Raw genomic sequence first — 27,715 nt, 5'->3', positions numbered from 1 at the left:
AGCGCGGGAGGCGCTGCGGGGACACTCCCGGGCAGCGCCGGGGACACTCCCGGGCAGCGCCGGTGTCCGACGGGACACAAGTGTACCCAGTACCTCTACACGTGTTAGCAAAAAAAAAAAGAAAAAAAAAGAAAAAAAAGGGGGGGGGAAGGGCACCCAAACAAAACCACAGCTGTTTGTCACGTTTGAGGCATTTAATTAATTTTCCCCTTTGTACTAGTCTTCTGTTAATCACAAACCCCTGCCAGCCTAATTCATACGCGTATATTATTTATGTATTTTTCAACATTTTTTTGTTGTGGTTTTTTTCTTTTCCCACAAAATCAACCATACTGAGGAAATTTGTCCTTAAATTATAGAATTTCAGATTCTCTCATCTCTCCCTATCTTACACCCTATCCTGACGACTGTTACTTCACAGTCTGAGGTAAAAAAACCTAATTGCAATACTGCAGCCTAAGAGCTCGCTACACTAATGTAGCAATGGTCATTTGTAGAGTAAACAATCTCCACAGACCATCAGTTGTAGAAGACTGTGGAGGGAAGAGATGAAGGGCACCCACCATCCCACTGCCCCATTTGCTGGGGTCCACACCTAAAGCTCAGACTTCCACATAACACAGATCGTTGGGTATATCTGGGTTTCCTGATACTATATGGAGTATCTGATGTGCACATCTGCATATCTATGATGATTATTAGAGTTTGTGCTTTTAATTTGTTTAGTCACAACATGACTTTAAATTTACAACAGAGAAAAGTTCTTTTTTGAAATAGCACTCAAATATGACTGCTACCTAAAAATTTGACTCTCAAGTCTTAACACAAAATAATAAATTACACTTTTAAAATTATGAGGTAAACAATTTTTTCTTTATAACACAAAGATAATTCTTCACGTCAAATGTAAAGTATCATTGAAATGATACCTACTGCTTTTCAGCCTTGATAGCTAGAGAGTTAACATCTGTTTTTCTAGCTGTCTCAGAATAAATTATATGAAAAGGGATTTAAGCATCATGAGCACATAAACATTATCCTACTAGGATCCTAAACCGTATTAATAACCCGAAAAGTGCAAATCATATTAAACATCTTTCTGAAAGCATACAGCTTAGATTATTTTTAATTTTTGCAAATCTATTATTATAATGAATTCTAATCACTGCTCATTATTTCTAACACTTTATATATTCACATTTTATTTTCATAGCACCTCTTGATAGCCAATAGTTTGTAGTGAAAAAAAAAAACAAAGAACCATTAAATACAATAAAAAATGAAGTCTTTATTCTTTTGGCTCAACTGTAATGTGGTTTACTGTTCTTTATGGTAATAGCATTTTCCTGCATGCAGTTCACCGACACACAAGTCAATATTTTTGTAAAAGGAGGAGTCAACATCGAATTTTTGCTTGTGTAAGAAACACAAAATGTCCTGATGTGATCAATTATACAAGTTTGCTATTTAATTCCTGTGGAAAAAAAAGCATTGTGGATCCCATATTATATTTAGAACAGTTCTAGTGCAGCATGAATCAACAAGAATAAGAATAGTCTATGTAAACAAACACTGGTAAAGATTTCATGAATAAAAAGACTACCTTGAAACTTCTGATGCAGGCAGTGCTAGAATTTTAAACAAATCTTCCCCACCACATTTCAATTACAAGTTATATCTGTTTGGAAGCAAGTGCATTTTGGACTCAGTTTGAAACTTATTTCACATTAAAATGTGTGCAAAAATACAGTACTAATAAAAAAGCAGAAACCTAAAGCTACCCCATTCTTTCCTTTGTTTCTTATTTTGTGAAGTTCTTGAATTAAAAAGTGCTATGGAGAGAAGGTAACAAAAGTGACAGTAACATCAACCTGAAGATAATTCTCATTTCTTATTTTATGTACAAAACGCTGAAAAATAAAATAAAATGGTATTTTTTACAATATTTATATTTTCTTAGAAAATTCTATCCATGTATTTTTCAACAGATTAAGCAGTTTGCAACATATCCTGTACAGTCTGACTATACACCGTACAGTAGTCACTTAAAATTTTATAATGCAAAGCAAGAAGCTCTTAAATAGCTGCAAACTATTGCTTGATGTTGTGAAAGAATGATGACCGACTGACCAATTTATTTCACTTAACCACTGAGATATGGCTTCCCATATTAGACTCTTAACAGTGGAAGGAGTAGAATAACAGCAGCAAAGGCAAGATAAACATGCATCAGTGATAGCTTCCAAACTATCTATAATGGTACAGAATATTTCATATTAGCTGTTGAAAGCTTGCAAATTACACTTACTGTGGTACATATTTGATGCAATAAATATTGTGCACGTCATTATTTGTTTGCTCAAACATGCACCACGGGATAAAATAACTATTTACATAGACGGTACTTTTTTAATCAACACATATAATGTCAACCTTGCTGAGAGCAGAAGATGGCTAAATGATACTGCAGGGTGAAGCAGAACAACTTCATAATTCTTAAGTTTTGCAAGTTTTTGGTAAACACAATTTCCTAAGGTCAGGTAGGCGGTTTTTCGCACAAGAATACTTAAAAGTGGACTCATGTCCCTCGGAAAAATTTTTACGCAGAGTTTGTTCAACCACAGTTAAATGACTTATGAAAAAATAAAACATCTGTTCTATTATTGTAGACTCTATGGGACTTTACAGGCACATTAAGATTTGTCTGGATGAGATACTAGATGGATACTGTTATTAAGCACCTCAAAATATAGAGCCACCCTGAAACATGGAAGTAGTCAGACTGCTGCTTTGTGCGACGTCATGTTTTTCCATGCATGAACTACAAGTGCAGCATGCCTTCATGCAAATCACTTCAGTCTGTACATTATAGAGAATCCGAGAGTAGAACACCTGGTCCTCATACCCCCTTCCCCAACATAAAACCCATTTACAAAAATAGTCACATATAATAGTAAACAACCTGTGAATTAAAAAATGATAAGTTCACCAACACTGATTTTTGTAAAAATATGGCAAATGTGACTGTTGAAATGCTAACAGTGGATACAATTTTTGTACTGTGTGTTTCATGTTAAACACAGAGATTCATAGGTTTGCACCCTTTTTTTTTAACTGGTCCCTACCATCTGATTGGCCATTTTATCATCTCTTCAGCACTGTCAGCTGGTACTAAAAACAACAACCTCCTGTCAAGATGTTACCCTGTTTTACAGAGTTGCAGTTTGATGACGAGGGGTCACTGTCTTGTTATAGGCACTGACCTTATATATATATATAATCATATATATATCTATATATGTAAAAACTGACAGTTTGGCATGTACCTCCTACGGGAGTCCTGTTGACACAAATACATACTTTTTCAGGCTGTGAACAGTTTATCCCAAACATCATTCTGTGTTACTTTTTACTTTCCTTGCTGTCTTTACCTTTATCTTCTTTTTCTGATTTGTCTTTTTCATATTTATCCTTGTCTGGCTTTGTTACACTGTCATAAGAAGGTGGGGAGGTTGTGGATGGGGTCATGTCTGTTTTTTCTGGAGTAGAGTTCTCATTTAGTTTATCCATTATCATATCTTCTTTCATGGGCAGATCATCCTCCTCTTTACCTTTATCCTGACTAAATATACATGACACTTTTTTGAATTTTTGCCTTAAAAGATGACGTCTGTAAGCACGCTGAATGATGACAGCAGACACCTCCTCCTGCTTTCGCTTCAATGTGGTTGTAATTGGTTCATAGGAGACTTTAGAAGGATTGGCTGCCATAAATCGATCTTCCATCTGTATTCTGAGGGCATCCATCTCACCACTTTCCCCCAAAACACGCTTTGTGAAAGCAAACAGGATGTCAAGGCAGTGAATTCTGTCACCACTCACCATGGGCAGATCCATTGCAATGAGCTGGACTTTGTTCGGTTTTGCGATGAGAAGAGGCGGATCTAATGAAGCTGCAAAATCTGATAGTTTACTGAACTCTATGAATTGTGTTGCATCGGGATCAAATTTCTCCCAAACCTCATAGAACATCTCAAAGTCGTCCTCGCTCAAGGGTTCAGCGCTTTCCTCAGTAGCAACACTGAAGTTCTCCAAAATCACAGCAATGTACATGTTCACCACTACCAGAAAGGAGATGATAATGTAGCTGACAAAGAAGAAAATCCCAACAGAAGGGTTGCCGCAGTCACCTTTCACAGAGCTCCCAGGATGATCTTTATGGGGATCACAGTCGGGCTCCCCACTGTTCAGAATTGGGGCGAGCAAACCGTCCCAGCCAGCAGACGTGGTGATCTGAAACAGGCAGATCATGCTGTTGCCAAACGTTTCAAAGTTGAACATGTCATCGATCCCAACTTCCCTCTTAACATAGGCAAAGTTGGACATGCCAAATATCGCATAGATGAACATGACCAGGAAGAGCAGCAGACCAATGTTGAACAGAGCAGGAAGAGACATCATCAAAGCAAAAAGCAGAGTGCGGATTCCCTTGGCGCCTTTAATGAGGCGCAGGATTCGACCGATTCTGGCAAGTCGGATGACTCTGAATAGTGTGGGGGACACAAAGTACTTCTCAATCATCTCAGCTAAGAACATACCTAGAGAAAAACAAGTTAAATCAGTAAAGAATATTATTATATTTAAAAACCACTGCTAAAGATTTATTCTACAAATATTTTAGAACTTTAGAAGAATAGGATATTTAAACAGATTTTTAGAAATTAGCCATTCAGTTGTTTTTATGAAGCCTTTATAGTTTGGTATGCTTTGGAAACTCACAAATCCCAATAGAAATTCTGAAGCAATTTGCAGGATAATGGCAAACTGCATCAATGATTTTTCTGAGTATTAATTGCATAAGAATGTATGTGAACAGACAAACAAATACACAACATCAATCTTTTTTTAGGGCAAACTGATAACTAGTGTATTATATTAGCAAATGCTGAGACCAGAGGAATACCCTTCTGTTTAATTGTAACAAAAATAATCTCAGTTAATCAGAAGAAAGCTTATATGTACAGTAGTATTAAAATGTCATGTAATCAAGTTATGGTATTCAAAGAAAATACATATGTTTTTAGAGAACTGCAGCTTCTTAATCATACATAAAATAACATGAACACAAGTTTATTATAAGTGACACAGCAATTCAAATGTAAACAAACTGGTAATAAAAACATTTGTTAAACCTCATTGAAGAGTAGAAAAATTGAGCATTATATTATGTGCCTCAAAGCATAAAATTAACTACATCCTGTTTGGATATAAATATAGTAAAACCAATTTGCATATTAAGGAGTTCTGAAAAGTTAAAATAACACAATTTTTACTCAGTTCTTTCAGGTTTGCTGCTCTAGGTAAAGCAAAGATTAGTGGAGTCATTATTTGTTACTATATCTGCTTCAGCTCTGCATCTCCAATTTCTCACTCCAGCTCAGGCATGAAACCTCTCCAGATCAAACAAAACTCTGAAGTCAGCTAAGGGTTTTACCCTGCTGCCTAGGATATGTTCATGCTAGCCAACAATAGTCCTACACAGATTTTGCTCTTGGATTTTGGACTGCTGGACTCTTTCACCTGCAACTGCCACTGTAAGTTTATATCAAAATTGATTTTTATGTATGCACTGAAATCTCTATTGAATTCAGAATAAAGATCTTATTTCAACTAATAAAAAAGTGGGAATGTATGAAGCCTCTTGCTAAACAATTTCTTACCATACACTTTTCAGTTATTTTGTGGATAAGACTTTCTAGTGACAAAGTTGAACCAAAATATAAATAGATTTTACATGCCAAAAATGTTTCTGTTTTTACAGAATTAGACATTTCATAAAAATTAATTGCTCTTACCTACTATGGAAAGAATGACAACCACAAAATCAAAAATATTCCAACCTATAGTAAAGTAGTAATGGCGAAGTGAAATCAATTTCAGGACAAATTCTCCGGTGAAAAGTACGATAAACACCAGGTTAATCCAATATAAAATGTTTTCCATGTCTTCACTCTGATCATCTGTTTCTACCATCATTGTGACCATGTTAAGGCAGATAAGTATCATGATGCTGATATCAAATGCTTGTTTTGTTACAAAATCAAAGACCATGCCTTGGAATTTGTTCTGTTGGGGGTGGGGAAAAAGAGAAAAAAAAAGTATTTGAGATAAATAAGGCTTTTCTTATATCACTTCTAGTTTTAGCTTACAACTTATTTCAGCCTAAGGAATAACTGAAAAAATCCAATTTTCATACAGATGTAAAAATAACAGAAAATATTTTTATTCTTACTGCTGGTCGAGGTATAGGCTTTTGTGGTTTCTTTGAACCCAATTTTTTCATTGCATTGTAGTATTTCTTCTGTTCCTCTGTCATAAAAATGTCTTGACCTCCAAAGTAAACCAAAAAGACAAAAACTGGTTACAATCATGTATCTTTATCAATTACTTAAAAATAATAGTAATAATCACTCTTGTTCACATTTTCATCCGTGGGAAAATTTAGGACAGATATAAAAATCCTCTTCTATTATTTTTATAAATTAAGTATTAAGCTACACAAAGGGTTAATTCTGCAGCTGAAACACTGATACCTTTTGATGCAGTGTTGACAAAACAAAAAGACTAAAGAGCACAAATGAAGATAATACAAAGTTTGTTATTAAGTTCAGAAATCTACACGGCTGAGCTCTGTGATATGAAGGTAATATAGCAAAGAGTTTTTATAGCTAATTTTGCTATTTCAATGGATAGACTTTTTATGAGTCTACTGTAGACTCCAGCCCCAAATCCACATCTTTACAAAAATGACAATGAGTATTTCACTAATCATGGACAGACATATATTGTCAATTGTCCATCAAGCCCTCATCAAGTCAAGCTGTAAGCTTTAATAATTCAATGTATTTAGAATGCAGAGCTCATACTAATTTATCATAGAATAAAAAAAAAATACTTAATGAATAAAGTTTTCACGACTGGACCAAAACCAAGCATTTGTTTGATTTCTTTGCAGAATAATGATGAAGTACTTATCTTCTTTTTCTGCTGGTTGAAATTGTCTATGATGACACCAATAAAAAGGTTCAAGGTAAAAAATGATCCAAAGATGATAAAGATGACAAAGTAAAGATACATGTACAGGTTATCTTCATACTTAGGCTGATCCAAAACCTGCAAAAACAGGCATAGAAAGTAAACCTTAGTTTAACAGTGAGCACAAAATATATGCTGGATAAAATTAGGGCTCTATCACTCTGATCTTTGTTTCTCACAGTCAAGTTCTGACATATCCATTCCACTGACTTTCAATCTATTAAGTTACATTCTTGAAAAAGAACTTTGCTATCAAACTTGATATTTCATTTTTAAAAAAGTAACTGGCCTGTATGAATGTAGAATAAATACTGAAGACACAATTAGTTTAAACTACTAAAGTTCCATCTATCTGAGTCTACAGACGAGGAGAAACACCAGCGTGTAAATCTGCAGAATTTTCTGTAAAACTTGTGGGAGCCCCTGATGTGGGCAGGCAGAGCTTTCACTGCTATGGGAATTAGGAAACTGCACCGGATTATTGAAGAGAGGCATCCAAGCCATGTTTAGACTAAGCATATATTCTCGGTACTGCTATGCACACTGGTACAGCTACAACAGGCCTGCTGTGAGTGTAGCTGGAGCTTTACCAGTATAGTTTATTCAGTTGTCTACTTAGAACTAGAGAAAAACTTGCACCAAGGGAGCAAGGAGGAGGCAAAAGGGTAAAAAAATTCACAGGCCAAATTAAAAATAGGCACTGTGCCCTAAAGAAAGGAGTGGCTTGCAGAGCACAGTGAAAGTCTGAGCTTTAAAAAAAGATCAGTATTACAAAAAAATTTATCTCTGTATCAGTGCCTGTTTCCAAATATAAATAATTCCTCGATGCACAATAAGAGGAGGAAAAGGCGTTTCAGGCAACAGTTAAGTCTGGTGTGGGATTGAGGAATTTTGGTCCAACCATACCATCGAGAACGTGGAATGCTTTAGGAAAGCTCCTCTGCTTTCACTATCTCTTGTATTTTCCTATGGTTTCCATTTTCTTTGACTACGAAATTATAATAGCTCCTTGTTCTCTCATTTTTACTGTTATTTCTGAAAGATGTTAAAATTACATTCTCAAATCTCGGAGCTCATACAGTCAAAACAAATGGAGTCAAGGGACTATACTTACATTACGAGAATCCACAGCTGCGTACATGATATCCATCCATCCTTTAAATGTAGCCTATAAAAAGAACACTGGTGTTTACATCACACTTTTCCTGGAAAATGGCTTGTCAGAAATGTTAAGACCTGATGACTAAGTGTCTTTAGCTCTCATCGTACAAACCAGCACAGTGCAACATTAATAGCTGACTCTTGCCTTCTACTGTATGTTTTATTCATGCACAAGAACTGCAAGCAAATTCTAGTATCTCACTATAGAGGACATAGCACCTATTCAGAACTTTTATCCCTTATGAGTAATATCTGATGTAAAAGTTATTTTTTTGTGCAAGTTATTTTTTTCAATACAGCTCAGGTGTATTAGGCTTAAATTATGTATTTTTTTCTCATAGTCAGCACACCCCTTGGGGCTTGAATTATTTCTGTAGTGTCATGGATTTATCCCACACTTCATAATTCAAACCAAAAAGCGACAGACAAAATTTCTAAATTAAAAAAAAAATAAGAAATAACTTTTTACTGTTACAAGTCAGCAACAGAGATATAGAAAGAGAAATAGAAATTAAGGAGTGGTGACTTACCACTTGAAGCAGAGAAAGATAACCAAGGCCTACGTTATCAAAGTTAACCTTCACATTCTTCCACCGGGCAGTTTCATTGTTTTGTATGAGCTCCTCACATTGACTGTAGTTGTTGATTTGGCTGATCTCAAATCTCTCATCAGTTGTAGTGTTAACGCAGTAGTAAAATTTTCCAGCAAATAGATTCACTCCCATGATACTGAAGATCAGCCAGAATATAAGGCAAACAAGAAGCACATTCATAATAGATGGAATCGCTCCCAACAGGGCATTCACAACGACCTAGAGGACAAATGAAACCGAAGAGAGACATTGTAAGAACACAGGCATCAGTACCTTACAAATGCATCATCAGCCTTTCTTAAATGCAACTCTGTTATAGTTCTAATATGTGTGTTACACTGTTTTAATTGTTGAGAGTAACAAGTCAGAAAAGCAGTATAAAGATAAAATGTCAACATAATTAGAAGTTAAAAATACAAACGGTAGCAAATGGTAACTTTAAAGACTGGGAAAAAATAAGAACAAACCGATAAAACAAACTAAAAAAAAATCAGAAAAAAAGGCATTTATTAGTTCTTTTTAGAATATTTACTTAATGTATGTCTGCAAAATCATGTCCATAATAATTATAATCACTGATTGAATCAAACAAACCAAATTTTTTATATTACATGTTTACTGGGTAAACAGTTCAAATCTATTGCTGAGCAAATTTTTAACTGAAATTAATTTTAAGTCTTTTCAAAAATAAAACTCGGGGATGTGTGCATGTTCATTTGGATGGTTACATACAAAATGAGAAAAGAAGCAGTGGAAACCTGCTGAGTGTCTGAACACACCAAAACTGTTAGGGTTCAGGCAAGTGGCAGATAAAACTTGAAGAAGAGACTTGATTTAATTCCCAAACGAATTTTGGGAAAAATCAGGCTTCGGGAAAGAAAAATGTGAAAATGAGTTCATGTACGATGATGAGCAATGATTAAAAACATGCCAGATTGAAAATAAAACAGTAAGGAAAATAAAATTAGGGAGAAAGTAGGTCCATTATGAATGAAAATTATTAATTTAATGATGGAATTGATGAACCACTAAATTAGTTAATTCTTATTTTAAATCTTTCTGTAAATAACCCTAAGAATATAAAATTTAGTAACTGTGGAGCACTGCTGCCAACTTTGCCAAAACAATTGAATCAGATCCTTAGACCCTATTAAAGATTTTTTTTTTTTTAATGCAGAACAGTAGTTATTATGTTGATGGAATAGTTTATAATTAATTAGTTTCTATGATGTAGGCACTAGGGCAGATCCTCTAGCATACTAAGCTAATTGTTTCTGTTTGAAATACAAATATGTAGTTTAAGCACGTAAAGTATTTTGGTATTACAATTATATCTACAATTAATAGCATCCATAGAATCAATTAACTATAAAATTAGTCATCCAGGTAAATCGCCTTTCATTCATTCGCCATTTTACAGAACAGAAAATAAAACCTTTGAATGTTAGAGTAGGTGGTGAACATCACCGTCACGTGTGCTCTAAAGTTGCATTGGGCTGAAGGAAAGGAGCAATACCTGTTTTACTTTCAGGGCTCCATTCCTGCCAAAACACTACCTCTTTTGGGTGATACATACGTTGGACTACATTTGAGATCCTATAGGACATCAACAAAGTAGTTTTTATGTTAAATTTAGAATCTGGACCAAATAAGGTTCCTTTCCATGTAAATTACTCCATGACTCTATAAAAGCATAGAATGCTGCATTAAGTCCAAACCTGCCATCGTTTAGTTTGTTTGTTTGCTTGCTTCCCCCCCCCCCCCACTTATTTTAAATCACATTTTAATAATCGGTTATTTCTAGTGGGGAAATTTAAAAAAAATTAGAATAGTTTCTTAATCGTACTAAAAATCTCCTTGGCAATACCTATTATAAATCAGTAAGCAAAAATAGTATAGCATTTTATCACTGAGCAACTGGGTAGAGAGGATTCCCTGACTAATGGATAAATCTCTTCTGACTATTTTAACAGTGCTGTCTTGTGCTGACAGGCTTGTACCAGCACTGTCAACATCATGACTGTGGAAGGCCATAAGGAGTTGTTTGACCTAAGCAAATGAATATTCTAAAAACAATATTGAATTAGTTGAAATTGGAAATATTTTCCAAATGTATTAGTCATTACTTTTACATAAATTTTATTTCAAGTTATCTCAATTCTTCTACCTAAAAAATATAAGTAGATTTCTTAAATGAAGTGATATCATCCATCAAGAATAATTATTGAGATATAAAGGGATAGTTAATGAAGTAAAAATATTTGTCCTCAAGCTTCCAGTCTCAGTACACCTGAGAATTCTGTTCCTGTTTCTGCTACATCTGCAGGTCCAGTCATGTTCTTCATTTTTTAATTGCTGGATTCCTACAGCTGACCTACTTTCTCTGGTTTTAGTCTGAGTCCTGAATCTATAGAGGACCAGCTTGTAATATGAATCATTTGAAGACACTCAAAACACACAGTTGTGCATCACTGGAAATGACTATGTTATAAACAGACATCTTGAATTTCCCTGTCTCAGACCTTAAAATGTTCTCATACTAATTCCTTCATCACCTTCAGGTACTGTATCTTTCAAGACACTAAACCTAGAATTAATTACTTTAAATAAGGCAAAATTCATTATATCCATAGGAAAATTTCAATGGTTAATTGCTTAACTAATAAAAATATAGATCGTATTTCTAGTCTGACACTATCTAATTGTTTTTTATATCTTTTGCTAAAGTCATAAATCTCCTCCATATTTGAGTATTTTACAAAGATACAGCTGGCAGATCAGGATCCAATCAGTAGGTAAAGTTTACACCAACACAGAATTCATGGGACTGACAATTATCAAATTATCAAACCTTCATGACAAAGTGATTGTTTTTTCCTTGCCACGATAAATTGCCAATTTAGTAAAGCTCCAGAAATGTGTTGGAGACAAGGAAATGGTATTTCCTATTTGAATTTATAATGTTTCACCAAAGCCTGTCTTCTTTTTGATTGAAGCCTCTTCTCTTACTTTCCACACACATAGAGCATCACATTTTCTCACCAATTTGTAGTTGAGTTACAAATTTGCTAATCAGCTTACAACCTGAGGTGCCAATGATCAGTGATTGCAGCAGAGAGCTCAGAAAAGGATCACTTTTAATGACAGCAATAGGGTTCCAGTTCAGGTGCATCTGCTGTTTAGATCTGTGGCAGTATGTCCAGGAGAGACAGATGGACCCCGAAGGTGTGTCAGACATCTTCCTGTGGCGGGTACTACAAAGAGCTACGTGTATCTACCATCTCCAGTTGTTCACTACTACCCCTAAGAGAAACATTTCTAGAGCTTTCAAGTCACAGCAGAATGCATAAGATCTGTCCATTCCAGTGCACTGAAGAAGTGATCCAAACTAATGAATTTGACTTTGCACAGGAACAGACTGAGCATGCCCCACTGGGCAGCTGAGGGGCTCAGCTGTGGTAGCTGCCACGCTGCTAATGAACAGCTGGGGACAGGTTATTCTCGAATATACCCAACTCTGACAGCAAAAGTCTGATATGTTTTCAGGCTGCTTAGTGCCCTATGGATTATAATCAACATTTTAGAATCAATATGGAAAGCAGTACGCAACCAGAAATAAAACCAGCTCAATCTCTGATATGTTAGAAAAGTTTTGTTAAATAGAATGCAATAGTTCTAATATGAAAGAGAGAAGGTATATTGCCAATTTACTTATTAACATGCAAATTCATTACAAAACTTTTAGTTGTAACAGACATTCCCAACTAAGATATACAGAACTGTAGGTTAAAAGATGTTTGATAGACTGTCTATGATACTCTATACTTGTAAGAAATAGGCATGTGCATATATACATGGGCGTATGTGCACACACTTTTGAGAGGAAGTACTGGGTTTTTTAAAACTGTTCTGACTATAGTAGGATGTATTCAGTTTTGTAGTAATATTGCATAGATCCATGCAGTTCATAAATCCTTGGGCCATCCATGAAAATATGAAATAGGGTGAAAGGCCCAGGAGCCTAAATAAGTGTAAAATGTGTGCAATAACACATGAATTCATATAAGCAGATGAAGCCTTTTGCTTATATGTTAGTGATAAATGTGAAATATACAGGATGATAGTGTAGCACTTCTGCATGGATTTGCTGCTGAGTATTCTGCATGCATTGTTGCCGTGTATGCATGCAGCATTTCAATTCTTTCATGTTGTCTTACCCTCATCCCTTCAAATCGCGACAAGGCTCTTAGAGGTCTCAAAGCTCTTAGTGTCCTAAGGGATTTAATCGCACCAAGTTCTGAGTAGCCCAAGGCATTAGCTGTTAAGCTAACCAAAGAGACCTACACAAAAACAGAAAGGCAATATTGCTCATTCATCTCGTATATCCTTTCGAGACATATGGTGGGAATGATGTGTGCCCTGAACTTCTCAAGAAGATTCAAGGCTGGACCTCTTTCTCCAGGAATCCCTCTATAATGCAGAAAGATCTTTCAAGTCAGACAAAGTAGAATAAAAGTATATTCTAGGTACCTGTTGATGAAACCATGTTGGCAGAATGGTATAAAAAATGCCTTCTACATTCACATAAACCAGTCAACATTTGGTGGTATTTAAAGAAAAACGAAGTCACATGCAAAAAGAAAACTCTCAAAAGCTGGGTGAATTGGAATGGCCAGTTTAGGTCAGGCCTTCCCATGATATCTTCAGAACTTGATGAGAATGTAAAAGCTTTCAAAAACCACATCCAGACCCGGCCTTTGGTCAAATGTAATTTTCTAGTGTCCAGAAAATCTCATTCAATAGCCATAGCTACCAATGCTGTTCACATTTAACCAGACTAATCAAGACTGAGAACCAACTGTTTGTTAGACTATGGCAGAAGCTTCATTGTTAGGCATATCCACACTTCATTACATTCCCTGTGATTCCTTTAACCACTTCATCAATTCTGGCTTGCATAACGCTGGTCTGGTCTGCAGGCAGATGAGTAAATAAATTAGAATAGCTGTAAAATAAATAATACAATTATCTTTCATCAATAATCCTTGGAAATGTATTTATAATAGCCATTGGGAAGGAGTGGCCCTAATAAAGAAAAAATAAACCAAATCACCCCCTATTTCCCTTCATTTAATGCCCTTCCCTTCCATCCTTCCTGTTCTCCCAATTCTTTCATCTCCAAATTGATCTTTTCACTTTTTTTATCTATATCTCTGACTACAGATTAAAAGGAATGCTTGGGATATTAATTCTTTCATGAAAAAAATTGCAACAGGCTAAGGTTGCCATGAAAAACTAGTGAAGTTATTTATAAACTTCACAGAAGTAACTAAGTCCCTGATTATCAAATTAGAATAAAATATTTGTTGATAAATACAAGCTCTACGGGTCATGGCAATTTACACATCTGATGACTGAGCCAATACACTGTTTTATACAAAGGTACAGACTCATTCACAGAATACTAAATGTGCATATAGTCATGTTTTATCATAGGATTTGCAATGCTGGTATAGATTTAAAAGTTATAATGTTTTCCAAGCTCTGTATAGTAAAGACTCCATGACTTATCATATCATTGTAGTTTTAGGGAGATACATAACAATTCCTATAGAATTCTGCTGCTTTTTTAAATGAGCGAATAAGTGAATCAAGACACCTTCTTAGCCTGCTTTCCATGGGAATTACATCCGTGGAACAGAGAGATGCCTATTATCACAGTCAGGCTATTGGGGATGGAAGGGAAATGAATATCTGCTATATGGTAGAAGACCTGTAATCTTCCATTTGTGCTACCCAGCACCGTGCATACATTGTTGAGTATGTAGACTTGAAATCACAATGCACTTATCAGTAGGTCTCTTTCAGACAATGTGTATCTGCTCCTTGGTAGTGCAACCTTTTGAAAATCATTTGAGAACCCACTTTAAGGAGCCTCATCTATGGTTCCATGAAGCATCTCTTTGAGGTCACCCACAATATGGTGATAAGTGCAAGAGTACTGAATAGTACAATGGAACTGAGAATTCCTAGTAATATTTTCCTTTCATATTGCACAGAGTAAACAATAGGACACTTACAGTAATTGATTAGAATATTAGAAACCCTTAAAGAAATTGCTTCCATATACAGCAAAAACTGAAGAGGATCCTTTCCATACCACCAAAAAATAAGATAGTAAAAATCATTATTTCAATAAAGCATTACTACTTCATAAAGTAGAGAATTTCAATACAACATCTCTAGAGTAACAAGTATATCTAAATATTTTTTCCTTTCTGAAAAGAATTATAAACCATACCACATCAACAGTTAAAACAGAGTTTTCATTTAATAGAACAGAAATCCTATCCTGAAAACATAATATTCTGATTTTTAGAGCCTGTAGCACAGGACATGAAAAAGAATACATACATCGACAATCAGGAAGTCCAGCCAGCACCAGGCATTAGTGAAATAGGTTTGAAAGCCATAAGCCACCCATTTTAAAAGCATTTCCAGAATGAAGATGTACGTGAAAACTTTGTCAGCATATTCCAGCATAGTCTTGATAGTTTTACGTTGTTCTATGTAGATATCTTCAAATGCCTGTGAAAAAGATTTTTGAAGATATAATTAAATATCTTCACAATTTGCAGTGTGGTATATAATGGCCAAGAAAGAATTTGAACTGAAAAAATATATGTGATGATAAGGCATACATCCTTCCCTCAAGTGTAACTTTGGCTTTCGCTTCACACTTTTCATAAAGCTGGGTCCAAACACAATATTCAGCTTTCAGCTAAGCTGAACAGTGACATGCAAAACTTACTGTAGTACCACTCCCCAAACTAATTTTGTTTCCATGGATACTGTATTGGGCTTGCATGGCCAGGTTTTGGTAGCAGGGTACAGGGGTGGTTTCTATGAGAAGCTGGTGGAAGCTTCCACCATGTCTGGCAGAGCCAATGCCAGCTGGCTCCAGGATGGACCCACCGCTGGCCAAGGCCGAGCCAAGCATGAATTATAGTAATGCCTCCGGGATAACATATTTAAGAAGGTGAAAAAAAGTTATTGCACTGAGCTAATTGCGGCCAGGGAAGAGTGGAGTGAGAACATGTGAGCGGAACAGCCCTGGAGACACCAAGACCAGTGTAGAAGGAGGGGTAGGAGATGTTTCAGGCACCAGAGCTGAGGTTCCCCTACAGCCCATGGTGCAGATCATGGTGAAGAAGCTGTGCCCCTACAGCCCATGGAGGTCAATGGGATGTAGAGATCCACCTGCAGCCAATGGAGGAGATCCCACGCCACGGCAGGTCGATGCCCAAAAGAGGACTGTGAACTAGTGGGAAACCCATGTTGGAGCAGGCTCCTGGCCCAGACCTTCAGAGCCATGGAGAAAGGAGCCCAAGCTGGAGCAGGTTTCCTGGTAGGACTTGTGGCCCTGTGGGAAATTCACACTGGAGCAGCCTGTGCCTAAAGTACTCCACCCCCTGGAAGAGCGACCCATGTTGGAGCAGTTCATAGAGAACTGTTGCCCATGGGATGGACTCACGTTGGAGAAGTTTGTGGAGGACTCTCTTCCTTGGGAGGGACCCCACACTGGAGTAGGGAAAAGACTCCTCTCCCTGAGCAGCAGCAGGAACAACCTGTGATAAACTGACTGTAACTCCCATTCCCCATCTCCCTGAACTGCTGGGAGGGAGAAGGTGGAGCTTGGGAAGGAGGGAGGGGTGGGGGGAAGATGTCTAAGATTTATTTTAGCTCTCACTACCCTACTCTGATTTGGTAAGTAATAAATTGAATTAATACCCCCAATTTGAGTCTGTTTTGCCCATGACAGTAATTGGTGAGTGATCTCTCCCAGTCCTTATCTCAACTCATGAACCCTTTGTTATATTTTCTCTCCCCTCTCCACTTGCGGAGGGGAGTGATTAGAGCAGCTTTGGTGGGTGCCTGGCATCCAGCCAGGGTTAATGCATTAAAGAGAGCAGTGGCTTACTGACATAAGGATTTCCTTTGTGGTAGCTACAACTTTATATCAAAATTCTATGAAGGATTTAAAAATGACTCTGTGATACAGTATTTTTGATGAATAATTGAAACCAAACTCTGCACGCTAACCCACAAAACAATCATAAATAGAGAGAACTCCCTTGTCAAAAGAAAATGTCTACAATGACCGTGAATCACTGTGCATTGAACCAAGTGTAGCAAGAATATTACATTTTGCTCCTGCTATGGGGAACTAATTACTTCGGTACTTACTCAGTGCACTTGATTTAACACCAATCTGTAAAATACCTGATAGAATCATTTTGGCACCCTACATCTCAGTCTGACAATTCAAGTTGGTCTTGATAAGTTCCTAGGTCAGCTGTGTTTTTATTTAAATGTGTATATGAAAAAAAAAAAGCTATTATCATCAATATGAAGGTATGTGAACACCAGTCTGATAAAATTATTTATTTCCATTAAATCTAAATTTTGAACTTGCCAAATGATTTGTTTCATAGCCTGTGAGCAAACTCTTATGTAACCTACAATATATGCCAAATACTTGCTGATACATGTTTACATTATAACATTTATGAATCGGATATCAACTTCTGATTTGTTCCCTGCAGCTATATGATTAACAGAAATTCTAAATGCTTGCTGCTTAAAATAGTCACAATAGTTTCACACTTAATTTACCAGAGCACCGCTGCTGAGAAGAATCATGAAGACTATGAAGGTCTCAAACCAGTTGTGTTCAACAATCTTATAGCAGGTTTTCCTAAGATTCCACCAGATTTTCCCTTTTCCATCTTCTACACTGACTTGACAGCATTTGAATCTCCGTACACATCCTAAATGTGATGATAAATTTTAAGACATTAGAATAAGGTAAGTATTTATTAGGAATTACAGTTAACAGTAGTCAATTATTTCAGTGCTACTGCAATAGATGCTTGTAAATAAGTATCTCCTATTTAAGCATTTTTGTTTCAAAATTTGAAGTTAAAGCTTTGTGCCTTTTATTACACCTTCCAAGGAGAAAGAGAGCAAACACATGAACAGTAATCTACAGCAGTGACTCTGAAGGACTTACTAATGCAAACAGAAATTACAGCTATAATCACAAAGCTTCTTTCTGATTTAAATAAAAATAAAATTCTGTGCAAGGCAGTACCATTAGGTCGATGTATCTTGCATATATTTTGCTTTCCCTACCTTCTGTAAAACAAGCCTCTGGCTCCAGAACTTCTTCAGGTTCTGCTTCTGGTTGTTCACCCTCTGGAGGTAGTCCAATATCAACTGTGCTGCCTTCGGATGAACTGGATGCATTTAATTTCTGTGAATGAAACCCCACATAATTATTTTTTTTCAATTTGAGTTATTTTGAATAGAAATTTGAAATGCATATCAAAATATTTTGCATATATTCAGTGGTCTGACATTAAAATAACTTCTTATCTGCAATCTATAATGACAAATTGCTCTACTACAGGTGAGGTCACAAGATTAGAAACTACACCATGTGCATTTTCCCTATTGAAAATATTTTGATATTTTCATACAAGGAATTGCTGAAATTATTAGACTACTATTCTGAGCCACACATAAGAATTTAGAAGGGAAATTTCAGTAAGTTAGGACTGGGTGCCTTCCACACTTTGTACTGTAATTATTCCAATCATGTGGCTGCATTTTAGATGACACCAGATAGCATGTGTTAATACAAATAAATTTCCAACGTCATGACCAAACCAACAGCAAGCTCCACAGATGTATTTTCATGTCTCAAGTAAATGTTATTCTATCAAGTCAGAAAAAATCTAAATCTAAAAAGTTTCAACATAAACTTTTCATTATCATTGACATGAAAACACACGTTATGAGTTGTATAGGATAATTTAATTCTCTCTGTTTCCGAAAGAGCAGCACATTACTTTAAGAGCAGTAGCTGATATTTTGCATTCTCACTTGCCAATGCATTTTCTGAATTTATTGTGCATTTTTAAACTACTTATTACTTTGGTAGAGTACACATAGATGTCCAATCACCATAAAAGGTCAAAAAAAAATCTTTGGAAGACTAAGGTGAAAACAAATGTTTTTAAAACAATACCATCATAAAATAATACTGCACCAATAAATCATACTGATAATATAATTCAAACTTTAAAAGTTATTCTTTTACACCATCACATTATGTTGGCAACAGACAAATATGAGTACTATAATAAGTAAAAGTAGTTTGATCATAGCATTCTATGACTCTTCTAATGTTATCACTATGTGGAGTATAACATCAGTAAAATGGCTGCATTGATAAGTAGCTAATCTTATAAAGGGAATGATGTAAGCAGATTTAGAATAGAGACTACAGAGAATTAATACTAAACAGAGATGGTCCATGGTAACATTAAAGATATGTATTTTTGCTGACACTTAAATCTGAAGTTAGAGGCATTATTCCTTTAAAACACCTTTGAGAAAGTTTCAGTTTTTTGTAAAGGAAATGTAAACAATATTAGTCTGTGGATACAGAAAGTAACTTAAGATTTGAATGGAATTTTACATTGCAGCAAATATTCAGTATGTTCTTCAAACAAAAAGAAGATTCGTTCCTTCCCCCCCAATTCTACTGAATCACACTGACAACATATTGTGTTGTGATTTTGACATAGGCTGAACTCTGATTTTTGTGTACTGTGGTGCACTATAGAGCACAATTTAGAGGAAGACCAAACAAATGGGAAAATGTATTGTAGGATGTATTATGCACTTAATTTCAGTGATATCTGCACACTCATTTTCTCTAAACTTTTTTAAAAATCCCAGCTTACATATTAATGTCTCATGTTTGTGCACAAATTTTGGCATCCATGAGGTCAGGTCCAGTGTACAGAGATATGGATGCACACTTTTCTGCAGATTATTATTTATAAATTTCCCACTGTAATATGTTCAAATTATAGATAATGCATGGCAGTTTGGTCATTGTGGAATACTGCCTCTAAAATTGAGAAACTGGAAAGAATGGAATAAAAACTGTAGTCCTCAAGTAAGGACTACAGCATTTAAACATCAATGGAAGTCAATCATCAGTTTGAGGAAAGGCCAGAAATACCATAAATGCAAGGTACATTCCAAAGAAATGTATATATGGTGTTAAAAATTACCATTTATCAATACAATATACTAAATTATTTTTAAACTGAGCAGTGACTATCTGGTTTTATTATGAAGTGTTTTCTTAAAATGTTGCTTGCATCATTCCAATCTGGACAGCATTTCTAGCAGAATGCTGTAGTAGTAGCAGAGCAAACAAAAATTATGAACTGGCTAAACGATAAGTTCGAAAAACCTACTGTCCATTCTTTTACAAGAAAATGAAAAGTTCAGTAACTCAGATATTATGCAGTTAGTTTAATAAACATACAGGATAATGAATTCCTATTACTGAAATCGTGTAACAGATAACATGGAAGAATTGAGATATCCACTATAACGAGAGATCAAAAAGATCAGACAGAAAAGGCAGAAAATTATCAGTAGAACTGTCAATTACCAGGAACATCAAAAAGACATCTTAATTTATGTGGGGCACTACGTATGGTGAGTTGTATCTTACACATCTCTTTTCACTAAAAATCTGGTATGCTTCCTTTACAGAGCTGTAACAATAATCACAGGAGTTAAGCTGAACAGAAAAATTCTAAATTGAATCGACAGCAGCTGATACTTGAAATGCAACAATTAAATGCCTTATCCCATTGAGAATTCAGTTTCTCTTCTGTTGATGTAATAGAGCATTTCCTCAGCATGCTGCTCTATTATACCTGAATTTAGCCCCAACCTGAGCAGTATATAAAGAGGGATATTATAAAAATTATTCAATAAATTCAATCTGTAATAATTCAGTATCATTTGGGGAAGAAAAAATAGACATTTTCAAGAGATATAATTACTTCTTTCATTTTGCTATGTTATGTTTAACATTGAACTTATTGTATGTCATGCTACACAATATTTATAAAATTCAGTACGCATTACAAACAGCCAGGAAGGTTTTATGATACAAAATCTTAGGATTTTATCAAATCAGTTAAATTCAGTATGCCAGGAAAACTTCTCAGTAGCAATCACGAATTTCCACAGCAAACTTGTGCTCTGGCATAAAGCAACTGACGCAGGGCCGTTGTACTGATTTCTACGTATTCAACACAACATCACCTGGAAATGGACCATGTTATTGCTGATTATGCTTTGTCCATATGCTTTAATACATAGGAAGACTATTTCTACCACTTACTGTGACTTGCCAATGTTCACACATGGAATCCAGCTGGATAGCCAGACTACCCCTAATTGCAGACCCTGATATACTAGGTATTTGACATATCCCAGTTCTTTACCTTAACATATCTGAAAGTTACCTTTGTACCTGGTAAACTGTTCTCTGCTCACTTGCATTATAAAAACTGGATTTAGGCAATGACTATATACTTAACACGTATACAGCCTTTAAAAAAAATGAACCTGTAGAAACAAGATAATCACCAAACTCAACTGTTAGCTTTGATCTAACAGTAAATCCCTCTTAAGCTTTTTGTTATACCATGGTTCCAGATTTCAAAAGTACTCAGTCATGCAGATTATAAGAGATTTATCAGGATCAAGCGTTAGACACTCTTTGAGAGTTATGATCATTGATTTTTTTCTGAATAGTATGTTAAGGAAATTATTGTCAGAGAAATCTGTTTTTCAAAACCTTAGAATGTAGATACTCCATCTCCTTTACACAGAAGACAGTAAGGGGACAAAAGTACTTACATGTTTCTAAAGCAGCAGAATACTGATTATCATAGAGATTTATATATCTTTTACATCACATGTACCAACAGCCTTGCCAGTCATGCTTTAGTCAGCAATACAGTACAGTATGAGATACAGGTTTTAGTTTAGCTTTCAAGATAGGAAAGCAGCTTGCCTATCAGAGCAGCACCACAAAAAGCAGCAGCCAAGATTAGGTCAGGAAGTTTTTTACAATATTACTTTCTGAACCTTAACATCTCACAGATTCATACAATTCTGCTTCACTTACAGCCAGGACACTTTTAACTGCTAACATTTCTTTCTTTCTTTGTTTCAAAGATGTTTATCTGAGAGTAGCTGAACAGCTCTTAGCTTAACATTTTTAACAAAGCCTGAAATTTCATGATTGGCCAGGATGCCACTAATAGCTGTTGAAATCATAGCTGTTGAAGGAGCAAAGAGCAGAACAGACACAAGCAGGAAGATGGCACCAAGAGAAATAACCATTTTGGTTTTGCTTTCAATTTCCTTTCCTCCCAAATACCTGTGAAAATGTTAAATAATGGAAATTACATTGCTTTTATTTTCTCATGCTGTGTGGATGTCAGTATGAAAATGAGATGTTCTGTGATATAAACGGTAATATTATATCCAACTATCCAGTCTTTTTCAGTACAGATATATCACCTATAAAAACAGTGAAGTGGTAAATAGCACTGTGATTCCCCTGGTATAATTAAGTGGAATCTGGATGTCACTCTTTCTAGTTCTTATACAGTCAGGCATACTAAGTCTATCAGTACAAAATACCAGAACACCGTTAATTAAGGTAAAACCATTTTGTGATGATTGTTAGCTGTGAATACTGCAACCCAGGATCCCTAATTATAGCCCACTCTGTAGTGTATTGATATTCAAAATTCTTTCTCTCTACTTATTTATGAGCATTTCATAAATGAAAATATTTGCAAAAAAGTTGTATGAACGCAAAAGCATCATAAGTAGCAGTGGAAATATGCTCCAGTGGGAAAAAGCCCTCCCACTGGAAGCTACTTAAAAAGGCTCTTTAATTCACACAAGAAATAGTGAGAGGATATTTCTGGAACAGAGTAAGGGGCTTCTGTTTGCAAAGACTAAACAAGCAAACTCTAATTAACTCTAACATTAACAACTTAACATAATCCACTATGAATCACAATATGCCAATACAATGTGACCAATTCACAAACAATACAAAGCCTAAATTCTTCAGAGCATCAAAAGACTTTGAATAATGACTATTTTTAAATCAAAATACATATTATCAGATAAATTATTCTGTAAAAAAAAAAAAGAGAAAAAGCTCTGCAATAAGTATATTTTAATTCCACTGATTTACCAAACTGGAAGCAACGTCATACGGCTGTGGTGTTGTAAATATTTGGCAATGTTTAATAGGTGAGATGTAAATCACACTCAAGCTGGGGACTTTTTGGTCCAAACTCAGTAGCTTATTTACTAGACTGCTGAACTTTATTTTTTACTGATTAGAACGTTCAAGTTTCTCAGGCCAGACAATTTTAGATGTTCCGGGAGGTAATTAATTTGTGAGCAAAAATTAAAGAGCTATAGTAAGACTAATTTGGGTCAGATCTTACTATTAGTTTTCTCTTTGCACCTCTACACCTGTAAGTGTGGGCGTAAGTAAGAGCAGAACTGATCTCTGAATGTTTGACCAGCCAAATACCAGTTTTGCATGAATCCTTTCAACCAAATTATGGTCACGTGCTTTGACTGCAGAAATTAAGTTAATTTCATGCTTAACGGTGCTTCAAGTACTGCATATTAATCTCCAAAATAACTAAATGCTTATACAAGTACTAAAGAAAAGCATTTCTAAAAAAAAAAATGAAAAATAAAAACATGACTATCATGAGTTTGCAAGTTACCTCCATTATAAGCTAAAATACAACAGTATGAATGTTTTCCAAAACAGCTAGCAGCTTTTCATTATCAACATGACTTACAGATGGACTTATATAAGCTTCTGATGAGAAACGTAGCATATGTGTTACATATTCTGTCTTCCTTCAGAACAAAAGAAAACCCTTCAAAAATAGAAACCTGAAAACTATATCATAAAGATTGGGAAAGGTACATAGCATGCACTGCAAAATACTTTTAAAATATCATGGACAGTATAGCATCTGTACCACAGAAATGTTGGGGCTGCCGATCTTGCCTGACCATGCTGTGATGCGAGTCCCGTGACTCAGCAGAGAGCAGCTGTGCATGTTGGTACTTATTGCAATGGATGGGGCAGGATCGTAGCTGAGGAGCATGCAGGCCAGTCCATACCCGCTAAAAAGTGGTTAAGTAGAATATACATAGAGATGTATAACTTGCTTAGGTAACCTGTGTAAAACTGGTGACACGATGCTCTGCCTCGCTAAAAGGCACCAGAGCTGCTCGCTTGACTGATCCAGCTTGGTTCTACTCCTGTGAGAAGTAAGAACGGTAGGAAAGGAAGTTCAGGACACAGCACCTCTGGTGTTTTGCGCTGAATATTGCTTAAAGTAAAATATAGATTATTAATGTGTCTGCAACAGCATTAGGAGATTCCATTTTTTCAAACCATTTAAAAATATCTTATAATTGGTATAACTTAGCGTAATTACTGGCCTAGAAGTTATATTTAGCATACAGTAATTATTACCAGCTATTATTATTTTTATTACTATTATTTTAACTAATTATTACACAGTCATACAGGTACTACAAAATTTTCCATATATACCATCCCTGTAGTACTTCAGCATCTAAAATGGTAAAATTATCTTTATGCTTTCTATGCTGGATAGCAGTAATGCAGCTGAGATCCATAGACCCTTACGTATAGGACAACAGACTCAGCACAGTGGTCCCACATTTACTAATAGCCCTACTTCCATGGTAAAGTTTTATTTAGTATTTGTTCTCTAATTCCCTTATTACACTGTATTCACTCACTGCCATTCTTATGGACACAGTGTTCTTATAACTAATTTAATCTTAGGTTTCAGGCAATTTTCTATAAAATTCCATGTTAATTCACACCTACTATGCATGTACTACATTGTATGTATTGTTTCTAGAAAGGTGTAATCTAGTTAACATTTCCATTAAAATACTGGAATCTACATGTGTTACAATAAAGAATGCACGCAACATTAATATACTTAATTAAAACTTGTTAATAAATCACAACTACTTCGTTGAAATTCAGCTTATTGCCCTATACCAGGGTGAGTATGTGTATTCTGTGTCTACATAAAAGCCAGGAGAAGCACACACGCACGCTCTGTGTCAGCCTCTGGCTGTCTTGTGCAGTCTCTGACAGATGAACTCAGAAACAGCAGTATCATATAAGTGGAAAAACATGAGAGGGCAGAAATGTAAGGCACATTATAGCATGGAAAAAAGAAGAAGCCTTAAACAAAAAGCCATTTGTAGCCACTTTTTTTAAAAATTTAAAAAATGCCTTCTTTTGATACGGGTCGTTTTCATGACAAGAGTGTTGGTCCTCTGACTAATAGCCATCACTCTATATCAAGAAACATCGTGGATAAGAGTATCTAGTGAAGAGTAAGAACTAGGATTAATATTTTAAAAATGTGCTTTTGTGACTCAAATCTACTTGAAATCTAGGCATTTCAATAAGAAATATGATCACAATCTTCGCTTACTGCTCTGTTGCTATTTAAAGTTCCTGAAATTTGTAAACCTTTCTCTTCAATTTTTCACCTTCAGTTTCTGCAAGAGTAAGAAATTTTGGTCCTGAATATGCTCAGACGAGTTTCAGCTTGACCAGTCAAAACTGCTTGGCACTAGCTCATTCCTGACTTAATATGTATTTCTTTGTCTTATCACCTGATCAGTTTGCAGTTCCTGAAGAACAACAGGATTAAGTGCCTCCAAGAATGCAGTGAGGACACTGTTTTCTTCTAAAGATGGTATGTGGAGTAGAAAGCCTTCCATTTATGGGGGAAGCTTAATGACAGGAACTCATCTCAAATGTGGGATAAACCTCTTTAAAATTTTCCCTATAGGAATTCAATACTTTTTGTCACCCTGTAGAATTACCCAATTAGGGTCCTTCCATTGGAAGAAAGGGGTGATTTGGCTATTGAAAACAGTCAGCAGTCATCCCATCCTGTTACACAAAGAAGTAATAGGTGCACCATTGTCACTGTGGTCATACTCAGCCCTGCTAACCAGCAGCACAGAGGTTTGTATGAGGTGTATCCTCCATCTCTTCTACTGACATAATGTTCTTGTGCAGTAAAGAGTTAAAGAGCTACGGCAAAAAGAAGCAAATGGGAGAATATTGGTGATCAGGGAATTCACCTGATTTTGGTCCCTATTTCAAGACATTTTAGCCACTGACTACTGACTGTTAAAAAAAGTATTAATAGATTTTGTAGCAGGAAAAGATTTCATTCTTTAAACAGATGCCTTAATCATTAGGCAAGTTCCTTCTTGCTATTACTGTTCAGTGAATCACAATTTATTTTCTGCACGACTGTAGTTTCAGCAAAGAAATGGAGAGTACTCCACTAGTACAGAACAGTCCTGTGATTACATTTTTAAAAACAGACTTCAGCAACTTATTAAGCTAATAATCACTAATGAAAATATTTAAAATTACTTTTCAGTCATTTAAATTGGTAGAATCCAATTACACTGCCAAATAAATTTTTGCAGAGAAGTTGCCAATTGAAAATTATCAGTTATAATCTATAATCTATAATCTATAACCTTCAGTTAATACATACATAATTTCATAACTTTTAAAAGTGAACAGGCACAGGAAAAGTTTATGACAATTAAAACATGGTTTGCTACTACCATGAGTAGTGGTAATATCATAATCAGTAACATCACTAGAATTAATCTGATATGAGTGGGAGGACAAAATAAGCAGCAAAGGGAGAAGAGTTTTCTTGGGTGCATACTTCTAAATGTACTGGAATTTCACAGTCAACATCTCACACTGTGTTTGTGTCAGATTTTCTTTTAATGTCATTCATAGAGTAATATAATCTGAAATATCATTTATAATATATCTGCAGAATAACAGTATCTTCTTCACACTTTCCAATTTAGGCATTTAAAATGTTTTATAAAAAACATTTAGGTTTAGGTTGACAGCACCCTCGAAACCAATAAAAACACTATACTAACCTTACAGACAAATACAGCTCGATAGATAGGTATTTCTTATGCCATCAAGACAGCAATAAATATTTTGTGATGAAGAAATCCAAAGTATTATGTTTCCTAGTACTGAACTTGAACTGAAAACACTTTATTCCCAAACTTGCAGGACATCCTCTGGCTATCACTAGTTGCTAAGCAGGGAAAAGGCTGGACTTGAAAAGAGGAACAAACCCAGAAGGACCAGATCTACACTAAGAAAGTACATGATTCACAAAAAGACAGGAAAATTATCTGTGCCATTACTGTCACATGCATTTGTTACAGATGATTTCACTGATGGGTGGAATTTCACCAGATCAGCAATAGAATTTGCTGCTCCTTTGGCAGCAATAAGTTTTGAAACAGTTAACAATGGGACAATAGAACAGCGGAAGGACAGAGTGATGCTCTAGATCTATGTGGCTTAAAGGTGCCTGAGAAGATTCTTTTTCTTATCTTATGTACAAAGATAGAATAGAATCAACCAAAATTCTACATTCAGTGAAACTTCCTCTTAATTACATAGAAAAATTACAGGTTAAACTACAATAAACTCTGACTTGTTCTACACCCAAGTCATGGTTTTGAAGAGTAAGATAAATATTAATATAATCAATCAGAAAAAAAATATTTTTAAAAGAACAATAAAGACATTTGAGATTTAAAAAAAATAAAATATGACTAAACGTGTAATCATCATCATGGCCAGGCTTCGCAAACGAAGATTAAGGAAGGCTCTGTCCACATTTCTTACAGGCACGCTGGTGGCTAATGAGGCCAATATGAGATAGACATAAAACGTGTAATACAGTTTGTACAAAAACGGATCTCAGGGTGAAAATTACTGAATCTTACCCATATTT

The 27,715-nt window shown here is 35.5% G+C and overlaps 1 protein-coding gene across 7 annotated transcripts in view; it reads right to left on the bottom strand.

Annotated features, from left to right (window-relative positions):
• Positions 1 to 1,268: 1,268 nt before the first annotated feature.
• Positions 1,269 to 27,715, bottom strand: part of SCN2A (sodium voltage-gated channel alpha subunit 2) — a 76,786-nt gene continuing 50,339 nt past the window's right edge. For 4 of the 7 annotated variants that reach the window (XM_027733532.2, XM_027733534.2, XM_027733529.2 and 1 more), the window contains 10 exons: positions 18,045 to 18,165; positions 17,526 to 17,680; positions 15,264 to 15,437; positions 13,067 to 13,189; positions 8,787 to 9,068; positions 8,210 to 8,263; positions 7,036 to 7,173; positions 6,293 to 6,397; positions 5,856 to 6,126; positions 1,269 to 4,598 (listed from right to left, as the gene is read on the bottom strand). In XM_027733532.2, the coding sequence (XP_027589333.1) occupies positions 3,403 to 4,598; positions 5,856 to 6,126; positions 6,293 to 6,397; positions 7,036 to 7,173; positions 8,210 to 8,263; positions 8,787 to 9,068; positions 13,067 to 13,189; positions 15,264 to 15,437; positions 17,526 to 17,680; positions 18,045 to 18,165 (2,619 nt within the window). In that variant the 3' untranslated portion in view covers positions 1,269 to 3,402. The remainder of the gene's footprint in view (positions 4,599 to 5,855; positions 6,127 to 6,292; positions 6,398 to 7,035; positions 7,174 to 8,209; positions 8,264 to 8,786; positions 9,069 to 13,066; positions 13,190 to 15,263; positions 15,438 to 17,525; positions 17,681 to 18,044; positions 18,166 to 27,715) is intronic. The other 3 variants (XM_027733530.2, XM_027733531.2, XM_027733533.2) reach the window with 2 other exon arrangements.

The sequence above is a fragment of the Pipra filicauda genome, unplaced genomic scaffold, assembly GCF_003945595.2.
Source record: "Pipra filicauda isolate LSUMZ 115617 unplaced genomic scaffold, ASM394559v2 scaffold253_size2546935_pilon, whole genome shotgun sequence".
In the NCBI taxonomy this organism is placed as follows: domain Eukaryota; kingdom Metazoa; phylum Chordata; class Aves; order Passeriformes; family Pipridae; genus Pipra; species Pipra filicauda.
This window is presented reverse-complemented; position numbering and strand designations above follow the sequence as displayed.